A 21,242-nucleotide genomic window follows, 5' to 3' on the forward strand; every position below is an offset into this window, starting at 1 on the left:
TTAATTTAAGTGTTTGCTTTATTTGCATTAACCAAACAGATTTCAACAGTTTAGCAGGAGGTTTAGTAGTAGTTTGCCATTATGTCTGCATCTGTGGTTCCCAACGTGGGGCACACAGCCCATAGGGTGGCAACTTGATTTTTAAGGGCAGCAATTTGAGAATGAGTTATTAACAGTGAATGGCCTTTTAGGCTTCCTCCACGTGAATAGGAGTTCACTTTTTGAATAATAAGAATTATATGTTGGGGGGATTTTAGGAGTGCTTAGGTGGGGCATGGCCAAAAAAAGTTTGGGAACCACTGGTCTACATTGACAAACAATATAGCTTACAATCAGCTGGCAAACCAGAATCAGAAGCCATGATTTGAAGTGTCTTATGTGTTATCAGAATTGACAAGCCATAGTTTTTGCTAGTACTGAACCAAAATTTAATGTGGGGAGTGAATTCTCTGGCAAATTTTGGAAACTGAGACAAAACTCATCTCCAGCACTGGGAGAGGGGCTGTGGCAGTGTGGTGTAGTGGTTAAGAGCAGTGGACTCGTAATCTGGTGACCTTGGGCTAGTCACACTTCTTTGAAGTCTCTCAGCCCCACTCACCTCACAGAGTGTTTGTTGTGGGGGAGGAAGGGAAAGAAGAATGTTAGCCGCTTTGAGACTCCTTCAGGTAGTGATAAAGCGGGATATCAAATCCAAACTCCTCCTCCTCCACCTCCTCCTTCACCGCCTCTTCTTCTTCTTCTTCTTCTTCTAGCATTCTCCCTCCCCAAAACCCCCTGGAGAGACTTCCTGTTTTGCAGCAAACCCAGCAAGTCGCCCTCTTGGGTGATCCAGCACTCAGGAGGAGTCCCAGATGGAGATTAAGGGGGGTAAGGGGCATACCTCTCCTAAATTTTCAAGTGTATTGAAAGGGCACGACCCACGGTCATCCATTAATGCCTTTTTTTGGTCTGTGAGCAGGGGTGGAAATCCCTGTCTCCCAGACGAAAAGGCGAGGGCACTGGGTACAATGGCTCTGTCGAAGGACAGCTCCCAGCAAGCTACCGTGGTGAGCTGCGGAATACCTTTGAATTCAGAAACAATTGGCAAGCGAAGAGGCACCCCCTTGAAAGGATCCTGATTTATGCTGCAGGAGAAAACCATCTGCTTGGAAAGGTTTTGAAATAATGAAAGACGCTAATTTCTGCTTTGGTTGAGCGGTGGAAGGAGGGGAGGCAATATTTTAAGTTTTGGGGTGTGTGGGGATCTGCGTTATCTACCCTTCCCTAAAGCAATGGAATGTAAAGTTTTCGGGAAGAGTGGACTTTACAGATACCTCTTTGCGATGGATTTCTTTTATAAGTAAGGACTTTGCCTGAAAGAAGATGGAGAGTAATAACCTTGAGGGATTTTGACCACCCCTTGGAACTTCGTATTATGAAATAGAAATAGTAAAGAAGAAAAGATTGGCAACAGCTGGATTGACTGTCTGTTAAGCATTCGGAAGAGAATAAACTGTGGAGTTGGATGTAATGAAACTGAGGATCGGCAGGATGGGCTGCAGGAAGATGTATTGGTTTGCGGGGACGGGGTGTGTGGAGAGGAGATATGGATTTTGTTGAGATTACAACAGCCCGCCCACCCGCTCTCGAAGCTTGAAATTGAAAATAAGAACAGTGAAAGTGTCAGGATGGACCACGATGTATACCATCTTGACGGCTTCTGAGGCTTTCAGACAGAGAAGAAGAGATAGGGATTATGTTTATTTATTTATTAAGGATTTATTAAGGAGCTGGTTGTATGTAAAATTGAGGGTTAAATTTGGCAGAATGAGAAGGGTTGGTGATCCTGAGGGATTGGCAGTGTTGGGAGGTGGAATGTATATTACTTATTTTTTTAAAAAAAAAATTCTAGAGGTTTCATTTTCACCCTCTGCACGCAGCACCAGTGAGGCTGAGTTGTTTATTACTGGAGGCAGATGTCAGACAGCAACGCTTAAGGCCATGTTAGGGAGGAATGTGTGTTTGTTGCCTGGGATGAAGCAAGATCTGTTTTTCTCAGGCAAAGTGTTACCTAAGAGGTATCAGAAGGAAATGTTTTAAAATTTGATGAATGACTATTGTAGATAAAAGAGGATTTACTCTACTCGACTATTTTGAGGACAGGTTATAACAACGCATAAAAGCCATAGCAGAAATTGGTAATTGAACATGTGATGTGTAGGGAGAAGGGATGAACGTATTTTGAAATGATAGTTGGAAAAGTTATTTTATTGGAAGCAGCAAAGGAGGGAGGAAATTAAAAGGGACATGGGGGTGGGGGGAGTTAGCTTTTAAATGTGTATTGAATTTGTATTAATTTGGTGACAATTTGTTAAAAATTACGGAAAATCAATAAAAAAGTAATTGGCAGACAAAAGCCCCTGGAGAGATGCTGTGAGCTTTGGGGACAGGGAAATTGCCTCCACACACACACACCCTGCAAGAAACCATCTCAGAACAATACTATGGAATCATGGTGAGAGCCGCTAGCTAGTAATGGCCAGACCCTTTCTCCCAGCAGTTAATAATAGTATTTTCTGAATAATTTTGGTAGTCATTGATAATTCAACTTTCAGGTTACTGAATTCAAAGAATCCTTTTAAATTATGTCTTTTCAGTGGCTAATAGTTTGCGTTTTCTTTTCTCCTCACTCCCCCTCCATTGCAGCAACTCTGAAGGAGTTAATATCTCAAACTATGGTTCGCTGGGCTCAAGAAGATCAGATCCAAGATCCAGAATTAGTTCGTATTATGTTTAACCTCCTTCGAAGGCAGTATGACAGCATTGGCGAGCTGCTTCAGGCTCTGAGGAAATCCTACACTATAAGTGCTACATCTGTGCAAGACACAATCAACTTATTAGCAGCGCTGGGTCAAATTCGTTCCCTTCTCAGCGTCAGAATGGGAAAAGAAGAAGAATTGCTTATGATTAATGGCCTTGGGTATGAAATAAACATTTTATTTGTATGTTTTAAATAAAAATTAAATATTGAAATTATGGCCCTGGTTATAGTAGTAGCTTAAGCCCACTATAAAACCTAATTTTGTACATATGCTACAATATTGGTTTGGTTCAATTATGAATGAATAAATGAACGTTATATGCACCCATTTTTATCACAATCGCTTTACTTTCCATATGAACATCTATGAACCTGCCTAAACTGAGTTGGTATATTGGTAGAGAAACAGTCTATGTTATTCTTGATAATAACCTTGTAATGTGTGTCATAATCTTGAAATTAGAATACAGTCATATCTTTGTAATTGCTCTTTAATTCTGAACCTTAAAAATGCAGTGCTTTTTCTGTGTGCTTGATAAACACAGATCTTGCAGGAGAAAGAATGACGGTTTTTGTTGAATTTCTTCTTATCCCATTTAGAGATATAATGAACAACAAAGTATTTTATCAGCATCCTAACTTAATGAGAGTCCTGGGTATGCATGAGACCGTTATGGAAGTAATGGTAAATGTGCTTGGAGGAGACAAATCTCAGGTAATTTCACAAGTATTTTTGCTGTGATTGTTATGAAGCATGCCTTCTGTAGCTGGAAGGAACTGCGGGTAAAGAAGACTAGTATATTTATCTTGTGCAGTACAAAGTATGAGCTGTTAGCTCCATGGATGATGGGAGTTGCATAGGCAAGGTTTCTTGCACTAAAGATGGACTATAAAGATCGCACATACAAAAAAGAAGTTGGAAATTGAGAATTAAAATGCTTCAGCCAAGCTGGTTCTAAGCAGCATGCCAATACTATTTATTAGAAAATAGTCCTCTACTGGGAGTACTTGTGGAAAATGCCCCCCCAAATATTTGGAATGCACACATAAGTTTGCATATAAGCCCAAATAATTGAAACCTGCATTCAGTTGCACACATAGGAGTTACAGTGTAATGTGTGTTCAACCTTTTTACTTACTGAGATTTTAACAGGAATATTGTGTTCTCCTGTAGTGTACAAAAGGTGAGAAAAAGATGTGCATGTACTTTAAGCATTACAGTGTTAATGGGAACACAGTGCAGGTGTTGACATATACCTGTTAAAACTGTAATGTGTTAAGAGGTCTCAAAAGTTGCAAAGTAAATGCTCAAAGGAGGAAAATGTGTGAAAATAGTTCCAGAAAATGTGTTAGTTGAGCATTTTAAAGTCCTATCTGTATGTGGGTAATAGTTAAGCGTATGTGCTACTCTTTCCATGAGTTAATAGGATTTTAGAAAAGCTTAATTTTGGGAGGGATTCACCACCCAAAGGCGCACTCCTCCATTGTCTCCTGAGACAGAAGGGGACCAACAAATTATGATGGTTTTGTGAATATTTTTTTCGATTGGCTTTGGGACTTTACCTGTGTTTGTCTATAAGTTTTATTTGTACACCACTTTTTGATCAAGAGATTAAACATTTTCTAATTGAATAAACATTGGACTTCTGAAGCGGTGCAGTGCAATGTTTTATTTCTCTGTATGCATACTCTTGAGCTTTGGAGGTTGGGATGCAGATCTCAGTACATTAAAACCTCTCTTAGTTGTAAATCAGTTGTAAATCAGTGCATATGAATGAGGAAAGGGTTGTATGTTGCTGAGCTTGGCCTGCCTTAAGTGTTGCTGTGATCTGTATCTCATTTTGGTGATGTAAAGAAGGTCTAGCCAACATGGAGCTTTGTACTTTTGTATTTTCTGGTTCAAAAATAATTCCTTATGACTTTGCTGTAGGAAAATCATTTGTCTGAAAAGAGTAGTAACCTCATCATAGTCTTTCTAATATATCTTAAATCTGTGTTGTATGCAGTCCAATTGAGCTTCAAAGTATATGGCTTTTAAGATTATAGGTTGAGTGCCACAAGCACCTGAAATAGGTGCATGCCTATAAAATCATATGGTTTTAATATAAGATACATAATGAAAATGATCGAAAAATATTTTGTCTCATTTACTGAGAAAAGGGTGAGAGTTGACATGGCACAATTTTAATGCAGCCTTCCCCAACCTGGTGCCCTTTCCATGTTTTGGACTGCATCTCCAATCAGTCCCAGTCAGTACTGGTTGAGGCTGATTGGAGTTGTGGTTCAAACATCTGGGGGACAGCAAGTTGGGAAAGGCTTTGTCAATACATTACTGGGAGCACTTGGATGCTATGGTGTAAATATGGGATGGGATCAGGGCCATAGTAGGGGGTGGCAAGGTGGGCCCCCACCAGGGGTGCCGGCAATGCCCCCCCCCCGCAAAATCGTCTAAAAATATGTCCATCAATATAAATATCGATTATTGCCTCATAAGAAATGGTTTTAAATAGAGGGTGAATTGAATGGGTGGAGGAGAGGTGGAAAGAAGAGGTAATTTGTCCATGGCTAGGGGACGCAATCTGGATGGTTCTGCCGGGGTGCAAGATCACCTAGCTATGCCTCTGGATAGGATATAATAAAACAGTTGGATTATGCCAGTAGGAGGTATTTCAACAGCATACCATTTATCAAGATTCAAGCTGCAGAATTCTAATGTTACTCTACTGCTGATATTTTAGGAGAGTGAACGATTATTGTGGCACTCTGCTGTTTGACACTTGAATGGCTGTAAGTTCTTACTCAGGCTGACAAATGTGTATGACAAATGTTTTATGATGACAGAAGACAATTGCTAATGGCTTTGAGTATTGACCCAGACATGCCCTCTATGGTGCAAATGGCTGAGAAATAACATTCTAATGCTTTTACTATTGGACAGAGATTACTGGGCTTGTCTTCTCTTAGCATGATGATGTAGAAATATTTATGAGGGTCTCATCTGCATTGATGATGCATGCGAAACTGCCATTTTATTATAAGGGCCTTTCAGATTAGGGTTGTGCATGCTTTCTGCATAGTAAGTATTGCAGGGGGAAGGATCACAGGGGACGGTTGCTTCTTTTTCTTGGATTGGGCAAACAATTTTTTTTTACCAAGGTAAGTAAAGTGGATCTTTAATATCAGCCTGAGACTTACCGGTACCATGCTTCACTATTTCGGTTTTTGATGATGCAGTAAGGCACAGCACTAATTCTGATGCATCTATTTGCACTTTGCTTAGTTTCTTCATAATTTCCACACAGTGTATGTATATTACAGCAACTAACAACTCAGATGTATATATATTTTTAGTAAAACCTTTTGGCTTCCACCTTCTTCAACTGCTATGATATGCTGTAGCCAGTTCTAGAACACTGAGGATAGAATCTTAAGGTGTTTGGTTTGGAGTAGCTGAGGTATGTCAGTTATTATCCTCCAGACTGACACCATATGGTTTTAAGGTGTCAAGTCTTTAGATGCAGAACCCTTGTTTCAAATCTTCTAGGATCAGATAACTTTTCTATTGCAGTAATAAATAAACCAGAGAGATTGTGATTCTTTGAATTTAAGTGCTTTGCAACTGGTTGTTGAAGTGTTTTTTGTTTGATTGTCGAGACTGTAGATTCATGGTTCCTAAAATGACTCTGTAGGTTAGTTATAGTTACAGGTAGGTAGCTGTGTTGGTCTGCCGTAGTTGAAACAAAAAAAAAAAAAAAATCCTTCCAGTAGCACTTTAGAGACCAACTGAAACAATGTATCTGAAGAAGTGTGCATGCACACGAAAGCTCATACCAACAACATATTTTTCGTTCTGCAAGACGCACGTTTCCCCTCCTAAAAAGTAAGGGGAAATGTGTGTGCGTCTTATGGAGCGAATGCAGGCTCCATGGCTTCAGCGAAAGCAACACGAAGCCTCCGGAGCGCAGCAGGAGTGCTTCGCGTTGCTTTCGCTGAAGCCAGGAGAGCAAGAGGAGGCAGTGCGCACCGACCCCTCTTGCTCTCCTGGCTTCGCTTCGCTGGAGAGGCGCTGTGCAGCTTTCCCTCTCTGCGCAGCACCCCTTCAGCGAAGTGGGAGGAGAAATGGAAGGGGCTCTGCTTCTCCTGCCGCTTTGCTGAATCCTGGGGCCTTACTAAGTTTGTTCTGAAGAGGCAAGGCGTGGCCGCACAGGTGAGGCTGATTGGTAACTCACAGCACCTGGTGGCAAGAGCCAAAGGGAAATGCCATTATATCCCTTCCTGGCTCTTACCACCAGGTGCTGTGAGTTACCAATTGGCCTCACCTGTGCGGCCGCGCCTTGCCTCTTCAGAACAAACTTAGGAAGGCCCCAGTCCTGCAAAGTCCTACTGTTCACAGGGCCTAGTCCTCCACGCACTCCTGACACTATTGTCTCCATTCCAAAGTTCTGAAGCAGGTTTTGCCAGCACTTCATCATCAAGGGGACTCTGCCATATGCACTGGAGATTCCCTTTTTTCTGCAGACTGCATATCATTTATTTATTCATTAGGAAATTGTGCAGAAATTAATGCTTCCTATTATTCGGCACTGTTCTTTTCCCTCCACAGATTGCTTTTCCAAAAATGGTAGCAAGTTGTTGTCGGTTCCTGTGCTATTTTTGTCGAATCAGTCGCCAGAACCAAAAGGCTATGTTTGAGCATCTAAGCTACTTACTTGAAAACAGCAGTGTTGGACTTGGTATGTTGTATAATTTTGATAGTCATTCACCTACATTTGCCATATCACAAGTTTAACTTATGGCCTTTTAGCTTTGGATTGTGCTACGATCTTGGTTTGGCAGTTGTTTTTTATATGCGAATAGTTGAGTTTCATCTAAACTGCATTTAACTACTGCCCTCTGCTGCATACGAATCATAACTGCAAACCAATTATTTTAATTACTGTGCATTATCATGTCTTTGCTACAGCTTCTCCTTCAATGAGGGGTTCCACTCCACTTGATGTAGCAGCTGCCTCAGTAATGGACAATAATGAGCTTGCACTGGCGCTGGAGGAGCCAGACCTTGAGAAAGTAATCACTCACTGTCTTAATTTCTTCTTCTTCTGGTCCCCTTGTTTTGTCGTCAGTCACGCCATGTATTACTTAACAAGGCTTAGTTTTCACTTGACATATATTTTTAACTTTTATTGTATGACTACAGTCCTTTCACTCTTAAGTAGAATAGTAAGCAGAAGGTAAAAATAAAATAAAATAAATCTTGAGTTCTCTCATTTATGAATTGTTCTCAATATATTAAAGATATGAAAGATACTTAAAAAAAAAGTATGGTGGTGCAGAGCCATGGAGCCACATTCCTGATACAGGTGGCATTGCTACATCTTACCAGGACACAGCAGGAGCAGGGCTACCTGGATACACCTGTGCAAGCACTGAGTCTGCTGTATAGCTTCAGCCCCAAACTTGCTGCTGCCCCACCCCATTTTCATCCAGGTAAGATGCAGAGTCAGGAGGGCAACTTGGCTGCTCAGCTTCACCACACTGGCCACTAACATGTGTAAAATAAATAAGCAACTGCCCTACCTAAAAGTGAGCTACTGGGAAGCCTTCGGAAAGTGAAAAGTGTTGGGAGAAGCTTTCATGATCAGAGTGAGGCCAGGCTATGAGCAGGACTGATTGTTACCTCAAGCCCTGATTGTTACCTCAAGCATTTGGTCAGGGACACTAGTGTTTGCGAGTGTCCTTGACTGAATGCTTGAGACATCTATATTTCTGTCATTGTTGATCACCTCTTTGGGGGTGAATACGTCTGGATTCAGTGCCACCCCACTGAAGGACTAGTGTTGCCAGAGCTAATCTTCTCTTGGGCAATATAAAAATACCACAAGTGTTTTTCAGACTTCTTGGTATCGTATCCTCCCCTGCCAATAATCAGTTTTGTGCCAGTTAGAAAAAAATCCATGTATGAAAAATAGTTTCTTTCTGCAAACAGATCCTTTCTTTTCTCAATTCAGAGTGGTAATCGCCAGTAAAATTACCATATTTTTTGCACTATAACACTCACTTTTTTCCTACTAGAAAGTAAGGGGAAATATCTGTGCGTGTTATGGAGGGAATGCCTACGGGTGGCATGCCTATGGATTTCCCTCTAAAAACTACGTGCGTGTTATGGTCGGGTACGTGTTATAGAGCGAAAAATACGGTAACTGTTCCACTCCTTCTACTCTTTCCAAAGATTTGCACATAGATTTTAAAAACTGAATCACCTTGTACTTTTAATTCATTGGAATAAAGCTCCTGTAGATATTACCAGTCTTTGTGTTTGACAGGTTGTAACGTACTTGGCAGGCTGTGGTCTCCAGAGCTGCCCCATGCTTTTAGCAACAGGATATCCTGACATTGGTTGGAATCCAATAGAGGGTGAACGATATCTGTCATTCTTAAGATTTGCTGTTTTTGTTAATGGTAAGTTTAGTTACTGGATTGACAAATATGTAAAAATGCATATTTTACTATGACTGAATCTCATGAGTTGCTATCTCAGGAAAACAAATCACAAGCTTAGTTCAAAATCATAAGCTATTTTAACTGTAGGTTTCGGTTTTGGTCATTTGTTTTTATTCAAATTTTACTTGTTTTATGCAGATTTACGGTTTGAACTATAATTCCCCCTTTTTTTTTCATTTTGGCTTTGTACATTTTTGTCATGCCCTTCAATACTAACATTCCAAGGACAGCCAATGTTATTTAGGATAACAACAACACTGATCTAATGAGTAGCAGCAGATAAAATACACCAATATCCCCACAATATGTTTATTGAAGCATAAAATCCACTCCATCGTACTTTAAAATAACAAAGGTTTTACCCGGTGCTGGAAAGACACCAGGTATGCCTCTATGGGAAGAATATTCCAGATAAGGGCCTCTGCGAGGAATAAACTCCTTTCCCCAGCTGTTACCTGTGCTAAGCCAAATAGCAGAGGCACTAGGAGGAAGGCCTCTGACGATGGCCTCTGATTGTGGTTCCATTATTTGAGGCTGAGGCTTTTCCTAAGATCAGTGCCTTAGTTACCACACAGAACAGCTCATTCAGATTTCCTCTCCAATCTTTCCTACTGAGTTCTATCTCGGAGAACCAAAATTTTGATACCAGAAGAAAATAGCTAAACCAAATCTGAATCAAAGATCTGAAATCTGAATGGTTAATTCTCTACACAAAATTTGGATTTTGGGGTGTGCGTGCGTGCGTGTTCTTTTAAAAATAATGTATAGCCTTCACACAGCATTACTGTTTGGTTTTCTTATTCATGTCAGTAAAATTTGCTTTTTTGTTTTTAGGTGAAAGTGTAGAGGAAAATGCCAGTGTTGTTGTCAAGCTTCTAATTCGGCGTCCCGAATGTTTTGGGCCAGCTCTGAGAGGAGAAGGAGGAAATGGTTTGTTGGCTGCTATGCAAGGAGCAATTAAGATATCTGAGAACCCGGCTCTTGATCTTCCCTCTCAGGGATATAAGAGGGAACTGTACGTGGATATACACAATACTTGACATTATTTTGGAATATGCCATTCAAAGTCTGCCTTGATGATGTGTCAGTTACAATAACATACCATACGGTAGAAAAGGACACTTAGCAATTGCTCTCACTTCTGTAACCATGTAGAAATACTTGGCATAATCAGATGGTAAAACAAAACAATACTCCCTGGATGTTTTGCCTAGAAATCTTGCTTCGCTAGAAGTATGGACATATATCTTTATATAACTGCAATACATAGAGGCACAATTTCTTTCCAGAACTGCTGACCTGACCCTTCCATGAAGTAATTTGGTACTGGATATTATTTCTTAATACTAATGAACATGCACCCATATAATGCTTTGAATCGCTTTGTTTGTTGAATTTGAGATTTCAGAAACAAAGTGTTAGGTATACTTAGGGTTATTATGTACAATGTTAATCCTCCTCACAGTAGACCCATTGGAAACAAGAGACATGACTAATCTAGGGCCAGTAATTTCAGGGGGTGTACTCTGAACAGTCCCTGATCAACTAAGTAAAAGTTAGTCGAAACACAACCCTTACAGATACTTTATTTACATTTATTGTCTCAATATGCTCTTCATCACACTGCGTGCCTCTGAGCCAAAAATGGGAATATAAATAAAACAATAACTCAAATCAGCAGGACTCCAGCTCATTTGTGCAGACTCCTTTATCTACTGTTTGAGCTCAGTAATGCTCCCTGAAGACCAGGGAATCCTCATGCCAGAGTCATGTGAAATGAGCTACTTTGAGAAGGGGTGTTTTAGAGTGAAGGAAGAAGTGGAAGAGAGGGAGGTGCACAACCGTTCCCCAGTTGTTGCTTCTCTGTTCCAAATTAGGAATTCTTCCTGTTAGGGAGCCATTTGCTTTTCTCCATGGGTTTTCAAACACATAGTTATGCTTGTGTTTGTGGAGAGGGGCTGGAGCAGATTAGGAAAGGGAGAGGAAAGAGGAAAGCGCACACCATTCTCCACCCTGAATAGCTTCCTCTCACAGCATTCAATCTTTCTCTGCTGGGATTCCAATACATGCATTTGCATGTAGCATTTAGTCCATCTGGATTCAGGGAGTATATATACCCACTCTAGTTGGCTGCTGTGCATTCCATCCTGGGTGCCAGACAATACACACGCTGCCCACAGGGGAATCGGATGGAGTTCATTCTAGGGTTTGTTTTGGGGTGAAAGCTCGAAAGAAAGAAAAGAAGGCATTTCTATTAGTACCAGCTTGCTTTGGGTTCACACTAGGAGACAGAAAAACAAACCAGCCATTATTCCCTGCTTAGTTGAAGCTGGGTTTTTCTTTTAATTCTTGTTGTTATTGCTATTTTAGTTTCCAGATCACTTTGGATTTTATCCATGCCTGCTTGATTTCTTTTTAACAGTCTTGAAGAAGATGAAGAGGAGGAGGAGGTTGTGCATATGGGCAATGCAATTATGTCTTTCTACTCAGCTCTTATAGATTTGCTTGGGCGTTGTGCACCAGAATTGCATGTAAGTGGGGGGGTTTTTTCTTTGTGCAGAAGCAGCAAAAGGTCACACGGCACACTTCAAGCTCCAAATATTATCAAGCAACCTAAGTCACTTTCTTACATCATTATCATCAGTATAAATAATCTCTGTTTACTAAAATGACAATTTAAACTAAGATAAAACTATCCATTAAAATTTTCAAATGGAAGGCCAGAATAGTATTTTTTTGCTTAGAGGGCTCCCTCCTGCACTGAAATAGTTGTAATCTTATGATACTCTTAAATAAAGTAAAGAGGAACTAGAGTATTATAAGAATATTTAGCCAATTTTATATAGTACTTTATTTATGCAATATTTATATTTATGTAGTACAAGTATTTATTAAAAAGGAAGACTATTTATCCCATAGAATGACCCTTTAAGTAGCAATATTTAAACAGTTCATATATGTAGAAAAAGAGTCCATAGTTTTGCAGTTATTTACATTTTTAAAAGAGAGAGAGAGAAGTTAAAGAGAATATTGCCTCTGTTAATTGAATTTTGTGTAAAAATACAGCTCATCCAAACTGGAAAAGGTGAAGCTATAAGAATACGTTCCATCCTGCGTTCCTTGGTGCCAACTGAAGATTTGGTTGGGATTATAAGCATACCTCTAAAATTGCCAGCAGTAAATAAAGGTAAGGCATTTTTAAAAGTGTTGGGTAAATACCACTCAGTCCATTTCTCTGTATGCCATCTTTCCACAGAATTTGTTTTCAATGCAGCTTACAATGATTAAAAAATAGAATAAGAAATTCAGTATTAAAGACAGTAATGCATAGCAAACCCCCCCCCCCAAAAAAATCTAACTATATCAGTATATCAACTATTTCATTAACAATTCAGACATCTTCAAATATCTCAAGGGCTGTCATATGGAAGAGGGAACAAACTTGTTTTCTCCTGGTCTGGAGAGTAGGACTCAAACCAATGGCTTCAAGTTACAAGAAAGAAGATTCTGAGTAAGCATCAACAAGAACTTTCTGACAGTAAGAGCTGTTGAGCAAGTGGTACAGACTCCTATAAGAAGTGGTGGACCGCCTTGGAGGTTTCTAAGCAGATGTTGGATGCCCATCTGTGATTGATGCTGTACCTGAGATTCCTGCATTGCAGGGGGTTGGACTAGATGACTGCTGGGGTCCCTTCCAACTCTACAATTATATAATTCTATGATCAACCAATCCCCTGCTATTATGCAAGGGGCAGTACTCCATCTTCTATAATCAGCTGCAATAGAACCAGTCCCTACAGAGGAATGCTTCTTTGGCATATATTCAATCTTCTTCGTGGCACCCAAAAAACATGGTGTTTCATGGAAAACCCATTCTGAACCTAAAATTTCTAAACCAAAGGGTAACCTACAGGAAATTCAGAATGGAAAGTCTTCCATCTATCAAAGAAAATCTCCAAAACTACTCACATCTCAAAACTTACTTCTAGGTAACCTCAGCCAATCAGCTAGTCCACTTGGGGCCCCTACTGGAAACCTCCAGAGGCCTAGTTTCTTTCTCTCTGGAATGTGTGGAAAAGATCAGCTGAGGTTCTGACTTTCAGAAAATCCAGTATAGTGGATTTCATGTTTATGGCAAGGGTTCTAGCTCTGGGCATCTGAGTGGTGCATAACACTCCGTTTGCAAAGCACCATGCCCATCATCTCCAATGGGCTCTATTGCCTACCAGAAAGATTGCATCGAGCAACACACCTGCACATCAAACTGCCCCACCACCTCTGCCAAGCCTTGAGATAATGGGCAGTGATCCAGCCTGTAGAGGGCTCTCCTTTTTGTGATCATCCGAGAACAATGATCACCTTAGATGCCAGGCTCACAGGGTGGGAAGCTCACTGTGGAGAGCTAAACATCCAGGGCCTATGGTCTCCCACCAAAGTGTCAATGAGCATCAATTGGCTCGAGCTCTTAACAGCTCCCTTGCCCTACAACACTTTGCTCCTCATCTCCAACTCAGCAACATCCTAATCTGCATGGATTCCACCACAGCAATACCCAACATCAGCAAACAAGGAGGTACCCAGTTTTGGCAGCTTCAGGCAGAAGCATCCCTCTTCCTCAGCTGGGCAGAACACAGCATCCAGTCAGTCACAGCCAAGCACATCTCCAATCTCCTAAACATGCAAACAGACTGACTAAGCCTCAGGAAAATGGACCAAGTGGAACAGCAACTGTATCTGGCAGTTTTTCAACAGCTTCTGTCAAAGTTTGACCAATGCCAGGTGTACCTCTTTGCCTCAGACAGGAATCATAACCTCCCAGATTCCAGTCACCATCAGTGAAGACATGGGATGCCCTCTTCTCACTATAGCCACCAGGTCTTCTCTATGCTTTCACTTCACTTCCCATCATTCCAACGGTCCATTGAAAGATCAGGGAAGAGCATGTGAGAATCCTCCTTTTCACACCATTCTGGCCTCGCAGACCTTGGTTCCCTCAGATATGCCACCTGTCAGTCTCCCTTCTGTGGCACTTTCCTCACACACCAGATCTCTATCAGGGCCCAATTCTTCATCTGGATCCCAGGTGGCTCCAGCTGACTGTGTGGCGTTTGAACGGTGGCACCTAACCAAGCTGGACTTACCTGCAGATGTCATTGATACACTCCAGAGCAATCAGGGCTCAATACTTTCATGCAAGGGGCGGGGAGAACTTACCAACCATTTTCTCCTCCTCCCATGGTGTCTCACAGACTCCCACCCTGTTTCTTAAAATTTGAAGTCCTGCACCACTTCCAAAGTAATTCAGATTGCTGTGTCCTGTTGTATTTTAAAGGTTTTACAATATGACCATGAAAACCAGCAGACCTGGGATACTTTGATTTGAGTATGTGAATAGTCATATAAAGCTAAAATTGTATGAACAGTAACGTAATTGGATTTCTTTTCAGATGGAACTGTTACAGAACCAGACATGTCTGCAAGTTTCTGCCCTGACCATAAGGCACCCATGGTACTTTTTCTAGATCGTGTCTATGGTATAAAGGACCAAAGCTTCCTTCTCCACCTCCTGGAAGTTGGATTTTTACCAGATTTAAGAGCATGTGCCTCATTGGATACAGTGAGTATTTTGTTACTACCTTAATCTACAACTGTACTCATAGTGATGCATAATGTAAAATTTTGTTGTTCATTGGCGTTATAAAATACAGCCAACAAACAAACAAAAAACTAAATCTTAAAGTTTTATGTTCTTAGCTCTCATTTGATGATGCTACAATCAAGACTGGTGCCATAAATTCACAAATTCCTGTGTGTTCTTATAAAATATTTTCACCTCATGGGAAATGAGGGAGAATGCAACCAAGCATTCAACAAAACAAAACCTCTTCTTAGTTGTTTTCTGTAGGATAAAACATTTCTGCATATGGAATTGAAAAACAATCACAGCTTAACTGTTGTTACCTGAGCGAAACCCAGAAAATTTATTCTTCTATTAAATCTACAACAGGCCAGTGCAGACAAAATATTAAACGTGGTCAAGGAATCATAAACCAGGCTGATGACTACATGCTTCTTCATTGCTCAAGCAGAAATTCTGCCCAGTGTCATTAAGCATGGTTTCATCTTAGACCTACATCCAAACTAAGCATGGTTCATGCTAACAAGGATTTACAACCAGAGTCAGATCTTGGGTTAGGAGTGATACTGTGTAAATGGAAATATAAGACTTAATATATTCAGAGTTAGAGACTTGGCAGGTACGGAAGATGTAATATATAAAAATATAGAAGAGTATATAAATACTAGAACTATCTCTGTTGATGTAGGGATATGTAAAGTTTTAGGCCACACGGAGAATTTTGTGAGGTAGAATAGAAAATGAAATGATTCACTCTTCATGAATGAAGAGTGTAGTTTTAGTTCTAATGACACACTTATGCCCCATCAAGATGAATACAAACTTCTAGACATGTACTGTTGCCTTCCAGATGCTTGAAAACCCTCTTTTTTCAGTCTAGGCAGGTTGGAATGACTGGAGTTTTATCCAGCCCTTGGACTGCTGCTATATATACATTGACCAAGCAGTAATATGTATACATTATATGTCCTTTATGCAGGTTTCTTTGAGTACTACAGAGACAGCTCTTGCTCTAAATAGATATATTTGTACAGCTGTGTTTCCATTACTCACACGGTGCGCTTCTCTCTTTTCGGGGACTGAGCATTATGTCTCTCTGATTGATTCCACACTTCATACCATGTATCGACTATCCAAAGGACGCTCTCTTACCAAAGCACAGAGAGACACCATTGAAGAATGTTTGCTTGCTATTTGCCAGTAAGTATGTATAAATATTTTTTTCTGTTTCATATAAACACGCTGCCTTTAGAATATAACTTATTGTATATCTGTTGACTCTGGCTCCACACAGGTTTTAGTGCTATAACAGGTTTATTAACAGAGTTATATTCACCTCTCTGGCTGGTCTCTAAATTACATGCAGCAAAAATCTCAGGTGAAGAGAGCAAGCAACGAGGCTGGGTGTACACAAGGAAATAATACACTATTAATTCATTGTGCTTGACTACAACACAACATATCAAGTGTGTTACAGATAATCGATTCTGATCCTCAAATGAGAACTTCACATTATATCATGTACAAAAATTATATATTTATCTATTTGCAGGAAGGGTTACTTGGGAATTCATTTGCTACTGCAGCTGTGTAACAAAGTGATCTGGGAAGCTTGTCAGAAGGGAGGCCTTTCTCAATAGAATCCTAGATAGGCAGGAGAATACAGCCTCCTTGGCAATTAGATGCCAGTTGTCTAGAAGGCAGTTAGCCCTCTCTAAAGGAGAGAAAGTCAGAAATAAATGGATGTAAACATGCAATTTCTTACCTGCCTTTCACCATAAGGTCCTGTGTCAGGTTGCAGGTTAAATAAAGGGATGGGTTTTTATTATTTATTTATTTATTTATTTAACAAAATTACATGCCACTTGATTGTAAATAGAACCTCTGAGGAGGAGTTGTTGTTTTTTAAGTTGAATCCCTGGTGTGCCTCTTTATTGGCCTGACAGTTTTCTGCCAAAGGACAAGGTGGCACCTCTCCCTTTTCCACGTGCAGAAGCTGCCTAGAGTGGCAGTTGAATCTTGGCCGCCCCTGCTGCCCAAGCATTTACCCCCTGAGGTGGTTGTGCTGCTCTGCCTAATGGTAGGAGCCAGTCCCATTACTAGAGATTCCTTCCCCATAGTTCTCCTCTACAACACCTTACCCTTAACTCTGCTTACATGGGTGTTCCCAGGTCAATGTGATAAATGAATGAGTGGGGGCATCAAACCCACCAGGAAGAAATTGGGCACGTTTTCAATCTTGTTCCAGTATTAGAGGACCCTCCTAAGTCATAGCAGTGATATAATCTGTCATGCTTCCCATTTACCTTCTGGATCAGCCCAAAGACCCATCTAGTCTAGCATTCCGCTCTCACAGTGACAAATTAGATACATATGGGAAGTCTCTTTCTGAAACTTTTCTTGAGGGGGAAATCCCCCAGTAACTTAGAGTTTGTTACACACGCAAGATTGTTACACTGCTCACTACTACACTAAATTCAGTTAATTAGGATCATATTATAATTTGCTTCTTTCATATGGTCAAATACAGGCCAGTTTAGAGGTGGGTATAGAACTTTCCTTCTCTATTTTTCTTGTCATGAGACACAATTAGAATCAGAATTTTTCTGCTTATGCGATTGCTTCAATGGAATATTGCCCCGCCTTTAAGAATGTTTCCATTGAACATAACTGAGTAGATCCTAATCACTCTGCTGTTTTCCTTTTAGGTAATCTGTTTTACAGAACACTTGCACTGTTTGTCTCGCATTCCAGTCATTTGTGTAATTGCCTTGCAGCTTCATCAACATGTACACATTACTAATTATGAGTTTCTTTTTTAATTCTAGTCATTTACGGCCTTCTATGCTACAGCAGCTATTACGACGGCTGGTTTTTGATGTACCCTTACTTAATGAATATTGTAAAATGTCACTTAAGGTAAATCCTTCTCTTTCTACTAAGGATATTACATCTTTCAGTAGTATGAGAGATTTCTTTCTTTTAATTTCAAAAACAGTTTGGAAGGCTGACTGAGCGCACATCTTCAAGAATAAAGGCCTTCTTATTAGTCAAAGATAATTTAAAGCGCAATTGCTTTAAAACAGAAGATTTGCCATTACATTATAAACAAAGCTGCTAAGAGTTTTCTATTTAAAAAGGAGTGAAAACTGTTGTGATAGTTTTCTTTAATGTATTATTTTTTCTGTCATTCACAGCTGCTAACAAATCACTATGAGCAATGTTGGAAATATTATTGCTTGCCTTCTGGATGGGGAAATTATGGAATTGCAGCTGAAGAAGAATTACATTTATCTGAAAAACTTTTCTGGGGAATATTTGATTCCCTCTCTCATAAGGTAAAGGTCCAGAGTAATATTTGCAAGAGACACTACAATGCACACCTGTGCTTCTGTACACAGCACAAATCGCTTGCTTCCACTAAATGCTATAAAGATGCACCTAGTGAAAGGAAAATGCCCTACTTAATCACTAAGAGCTCTGTTCAGACTAACATACCAATTGATTCAATAGAAAAACAGACCTTGGGACTTTTTTTACATTATCAAATAAACTGACAAAACTTCTTTAGTCTTAAAAAAATCAGCTATGAACAAAGCCTTCAAACAATTGATTTAAACAATATATAAATGTAGTTTGGTTTTCTACTAGGTGCCTGAATTAAAAAATAAATAAATCTTCATTTATCAGCATCTACTAATGCTGCTTCTTTATGGCTGTGTTGCCTTAACTAATATTTTGCATGTTTTTCTATTGGACTTTCCAACCAGTTCCTATCTCTCCTGCAGAAGTATGATCCGGAGCTTTTCCGAATGGCCTTGCCTTGTTTAAGTGCAATAGCTGGGGCTTTGCCACCAGATTATTTAGACACCCGAATTACCTCAGTTTTAGAAAAACAGACTTCAGTGGATGCTGAAGGGAACTTTGATCCCAAACCTATCAACACAGTGAAGTAAGTCATAAGTGCCTCACTCATAATGCACTAATCAATCTGGGATTCTTTTTCCAGCCTAGCAGGGGCCTTGCTATCTCTTTAACACAAGGGCTAGAGAGCCTGTGGCTAAAGGGTTGCAGTATTTATCCTGCAGGCCCTGGCCTAATTTCATGAAGCCTGGAGGGAGAAAAGTATGGTTGGGAGGGAAAAGATTGAAGGGTAGAATGTGAAATGGATCAAGTGATGGAAAGAGTGAGTGGCGAAAGACCAATGCAAGCAATCAGTTCAGACCTCTTGCAAGAGCAGTCTGTTCCCAGCAGCCCAGTGGAAATGGAGGAAAAGTGAAGGTGAGTAAAAGAGAATGAGGCATACACGACAGTATAAAGCTGTAACGACTCCTTGCTTCTCCGGCCCCTTATTATAAGTCAACCAGGTGCATCATTGCAATTATTTGGTTGGCTAGTGCATGTAAACAGAATCATGATGAGAAAACATAGGTCCTTGAGAATATGTTAACAACGTAATCTAGGCCTTTTACCACTGTCATCATTATCCAGATAATTTTTTTAAATATTTATTCATGGAAATTGATGTACCGTATTTTTCATCCCATAGGCGCTCCGTCCCATAGGACGCACCTAGTTTTTTTGGGGGGGAAATAAAGGAAAAAAAATTTTCCTTTATTTCCCCCCAAAAAAAAACCAGGTCGGGGAACAGCGGGATGGCGGTGCTGCGCCTCCCCGCTGTCCCCCAAGCTTGTGGGGCTGGCCGATGTCTGCCTGAAGCGCGGGGCGCTCTGCTTCAGCGTGCCCCGCGCGCCGGGTGGCAGGCTGCTATCCGCAGCGTGGGGAGCCCTGCAGGAACTCCCGCAGGGCTCCCCACGCTGCGAATGTCTGCCCGGCGCGCGGGGCGCTCTGCTTCAGGGTGCACTGCGCACCGGGCGGCAGGCTGCTATCCGCAGCCTAGGGAGCCCTGCTGATAGCTTCTTGAAGCCTGGAGAGCGAGAGGAGTCAGTGCGCACCGACCCCTCTCGCTCTCCAAGCTTCAGCGAAAGCCTGTATTCGCCCCATAGGACGCACACAGATTTCCCCTTCATTTTTTGAGGGGGGAAAAGTGCGTCCTATAGGGCGAAAAATACGGTAAATAGGTATATCCATATATGCCTAATTGGAGCAAATTATAAATTTTATTGCTCTTTTGTGTTTCCAGTTTTACACTTCCTGAAAAGTTGGAGTATATTGTCAACAAGTACGCTGAACATACACATGACAAATGGGCCTGTGACAAGGTATGGATTATTATAAATCTGACAATTGTCAAAGAAGGACAATGAGAGTTGAATGTTAGAAATCTGTCCAATTTATCTCCCTGACAGATTTGCCTTTCAGACACCTAGACTGTTATACCAGAGCAGCACTGTCTAGTAATGCTTCTCTCTCTCTCTCTCTCTCTCTCTCTCTCTCTCTCTCTCTCTCTCTCTCTCTTCTCTTTTCTCTTTTCTCTCAAAATACCTGGGGATCTTCTGGCAGCTTCTGAATGCAATAAAGTGCTGTGGTTCTTGCAATTTCCTCATAAATTGACTCAACCTGAAATAGTCTGTGTCCTTAGCAATACCTTAACTTTTAACTAGTAGTGGGAAATCATAACATTTTAGCTTGTTTACACACATGGAAATGTGCAGATAATAATACTATGTGAACTGGAAGTATATGTATTGGGATGTGGGTGGCGCTGTGGTCTAAACCACTTGAGCCCCTTGGGCTTGCCGATCAGAATGTTGGCGGTTTGAATCCCCGCGGCAGAGTGAGCTCCCGTTGCTCTGTCCCAGCTCCTGCCAACCTAGCAGTTCGAAAGCACGCCAGTGCAAGTAGATAAATACACTAGGTACCACTGTGATGGGAAGGTAAACAGCCTTTCCGTGCGCTCTGGTTTCCATCGCAGTGTTCTGTTGCTCCAGAAGCGGTTTAGTCATGCTGGCCACATGACATGGAAAGCTGTCTGTGGACAAACGCTGGCTCCCTGCGCCTGAAAGCGAGATGAACACTACAATCCCATAGTCACCTTTGACTGGACTTAACCGTCCAGGAGTCTTTTACCTTTACCTAAATGTATCTACACAATGACACAGAACCCAGCAGCTCCAGAAATCATGTTCTCCCTAAAAGAGGGCACGTGTTGTGGTGAGACCTGGAGTTTGACCTCCTGGTTGTGGGCGGGTCTGTTAGATAGCCACAACGCCCGAGTGGCGGGTCCCTCATTGCTGGGTGTAATCTGGCCAATGGGGTGCAGTCTAAAGAGTTGGAGGGACCTATTTAATCTCTTGCACATGACCCAGAGATTCTCTTTCAGTTCGTGCAAACGGAACACCC

General features: G+C 41.0%; 1 protein-coding gene across 1 annotated transcript in view; it reads left to right on the forward strand.

Moving 5' to 3' along the window:
- The window catches only part of RYR3 (ryanodine receptor 3), a 282,690-nt gene that overhangs the window by 165,133 nt on the left and 96,315 nt on the right, over positions 1-21,242 (forward strand). Inside the window, exons 39-52 of the mRNA XM_081886370.1 lie at positions 2,686-2,959; positions 3,401-3,515; positions 7,404-7,533; positions 7,764-7,867; positions 9,124-9,259; positions 10,136-10,316; positions 11,724-11,832; positions 12,368-12,488; positions 14,749-14,918; positions 15,919-16,139; positions 17,768-17,858; positions 18,137-18,277; positions 18,710-18,891; positions 20,083-20,161. Coding sequence (XP_081742496.1) covers positions 2,686-2,959; positions 3,401-3,515; positions 7,404-7,533; positions 7,764-7,867; positions 9,124-9,259; positions 10,136-10,316; positions 11,724-11,832; positions 12,368-12,488; positions 14,749-14,918; positions 15,919-16,139; positions 17,768-17,858; positions 18,137-18,277; positions 18,710-18,891; positions 20,083-20,161 — 2,054 coding nt within the window. The remainder of the gene's footprint in view (positions 1-2,685; positions 2,960-3,400; positions 3,516-7,403; positions 7,534-7,763; positions 7,868-9,123; positions 9,260-10,135; positions 10,317-11,723; positions 11,833-12,367; positions 12,489-14,748; positions 14,919-15,918; positions 16,140-17,767; positions 17,859-18,136; positions 18,278-18,709; positions 18,892-20,082; positions 20,162-21,242) is intronic.

This window comes from Podarcis melisellensis (genome assembly GCF_964234715.1).
Source record: "Podarcis melisellensis genome assembly, chromosome: 1".
NCBI lineage: Eukaryota > Metazoa > Chordata > Lepidosauria > Squamata > Lacertidae > Podarcis > Podarcis melisellensis.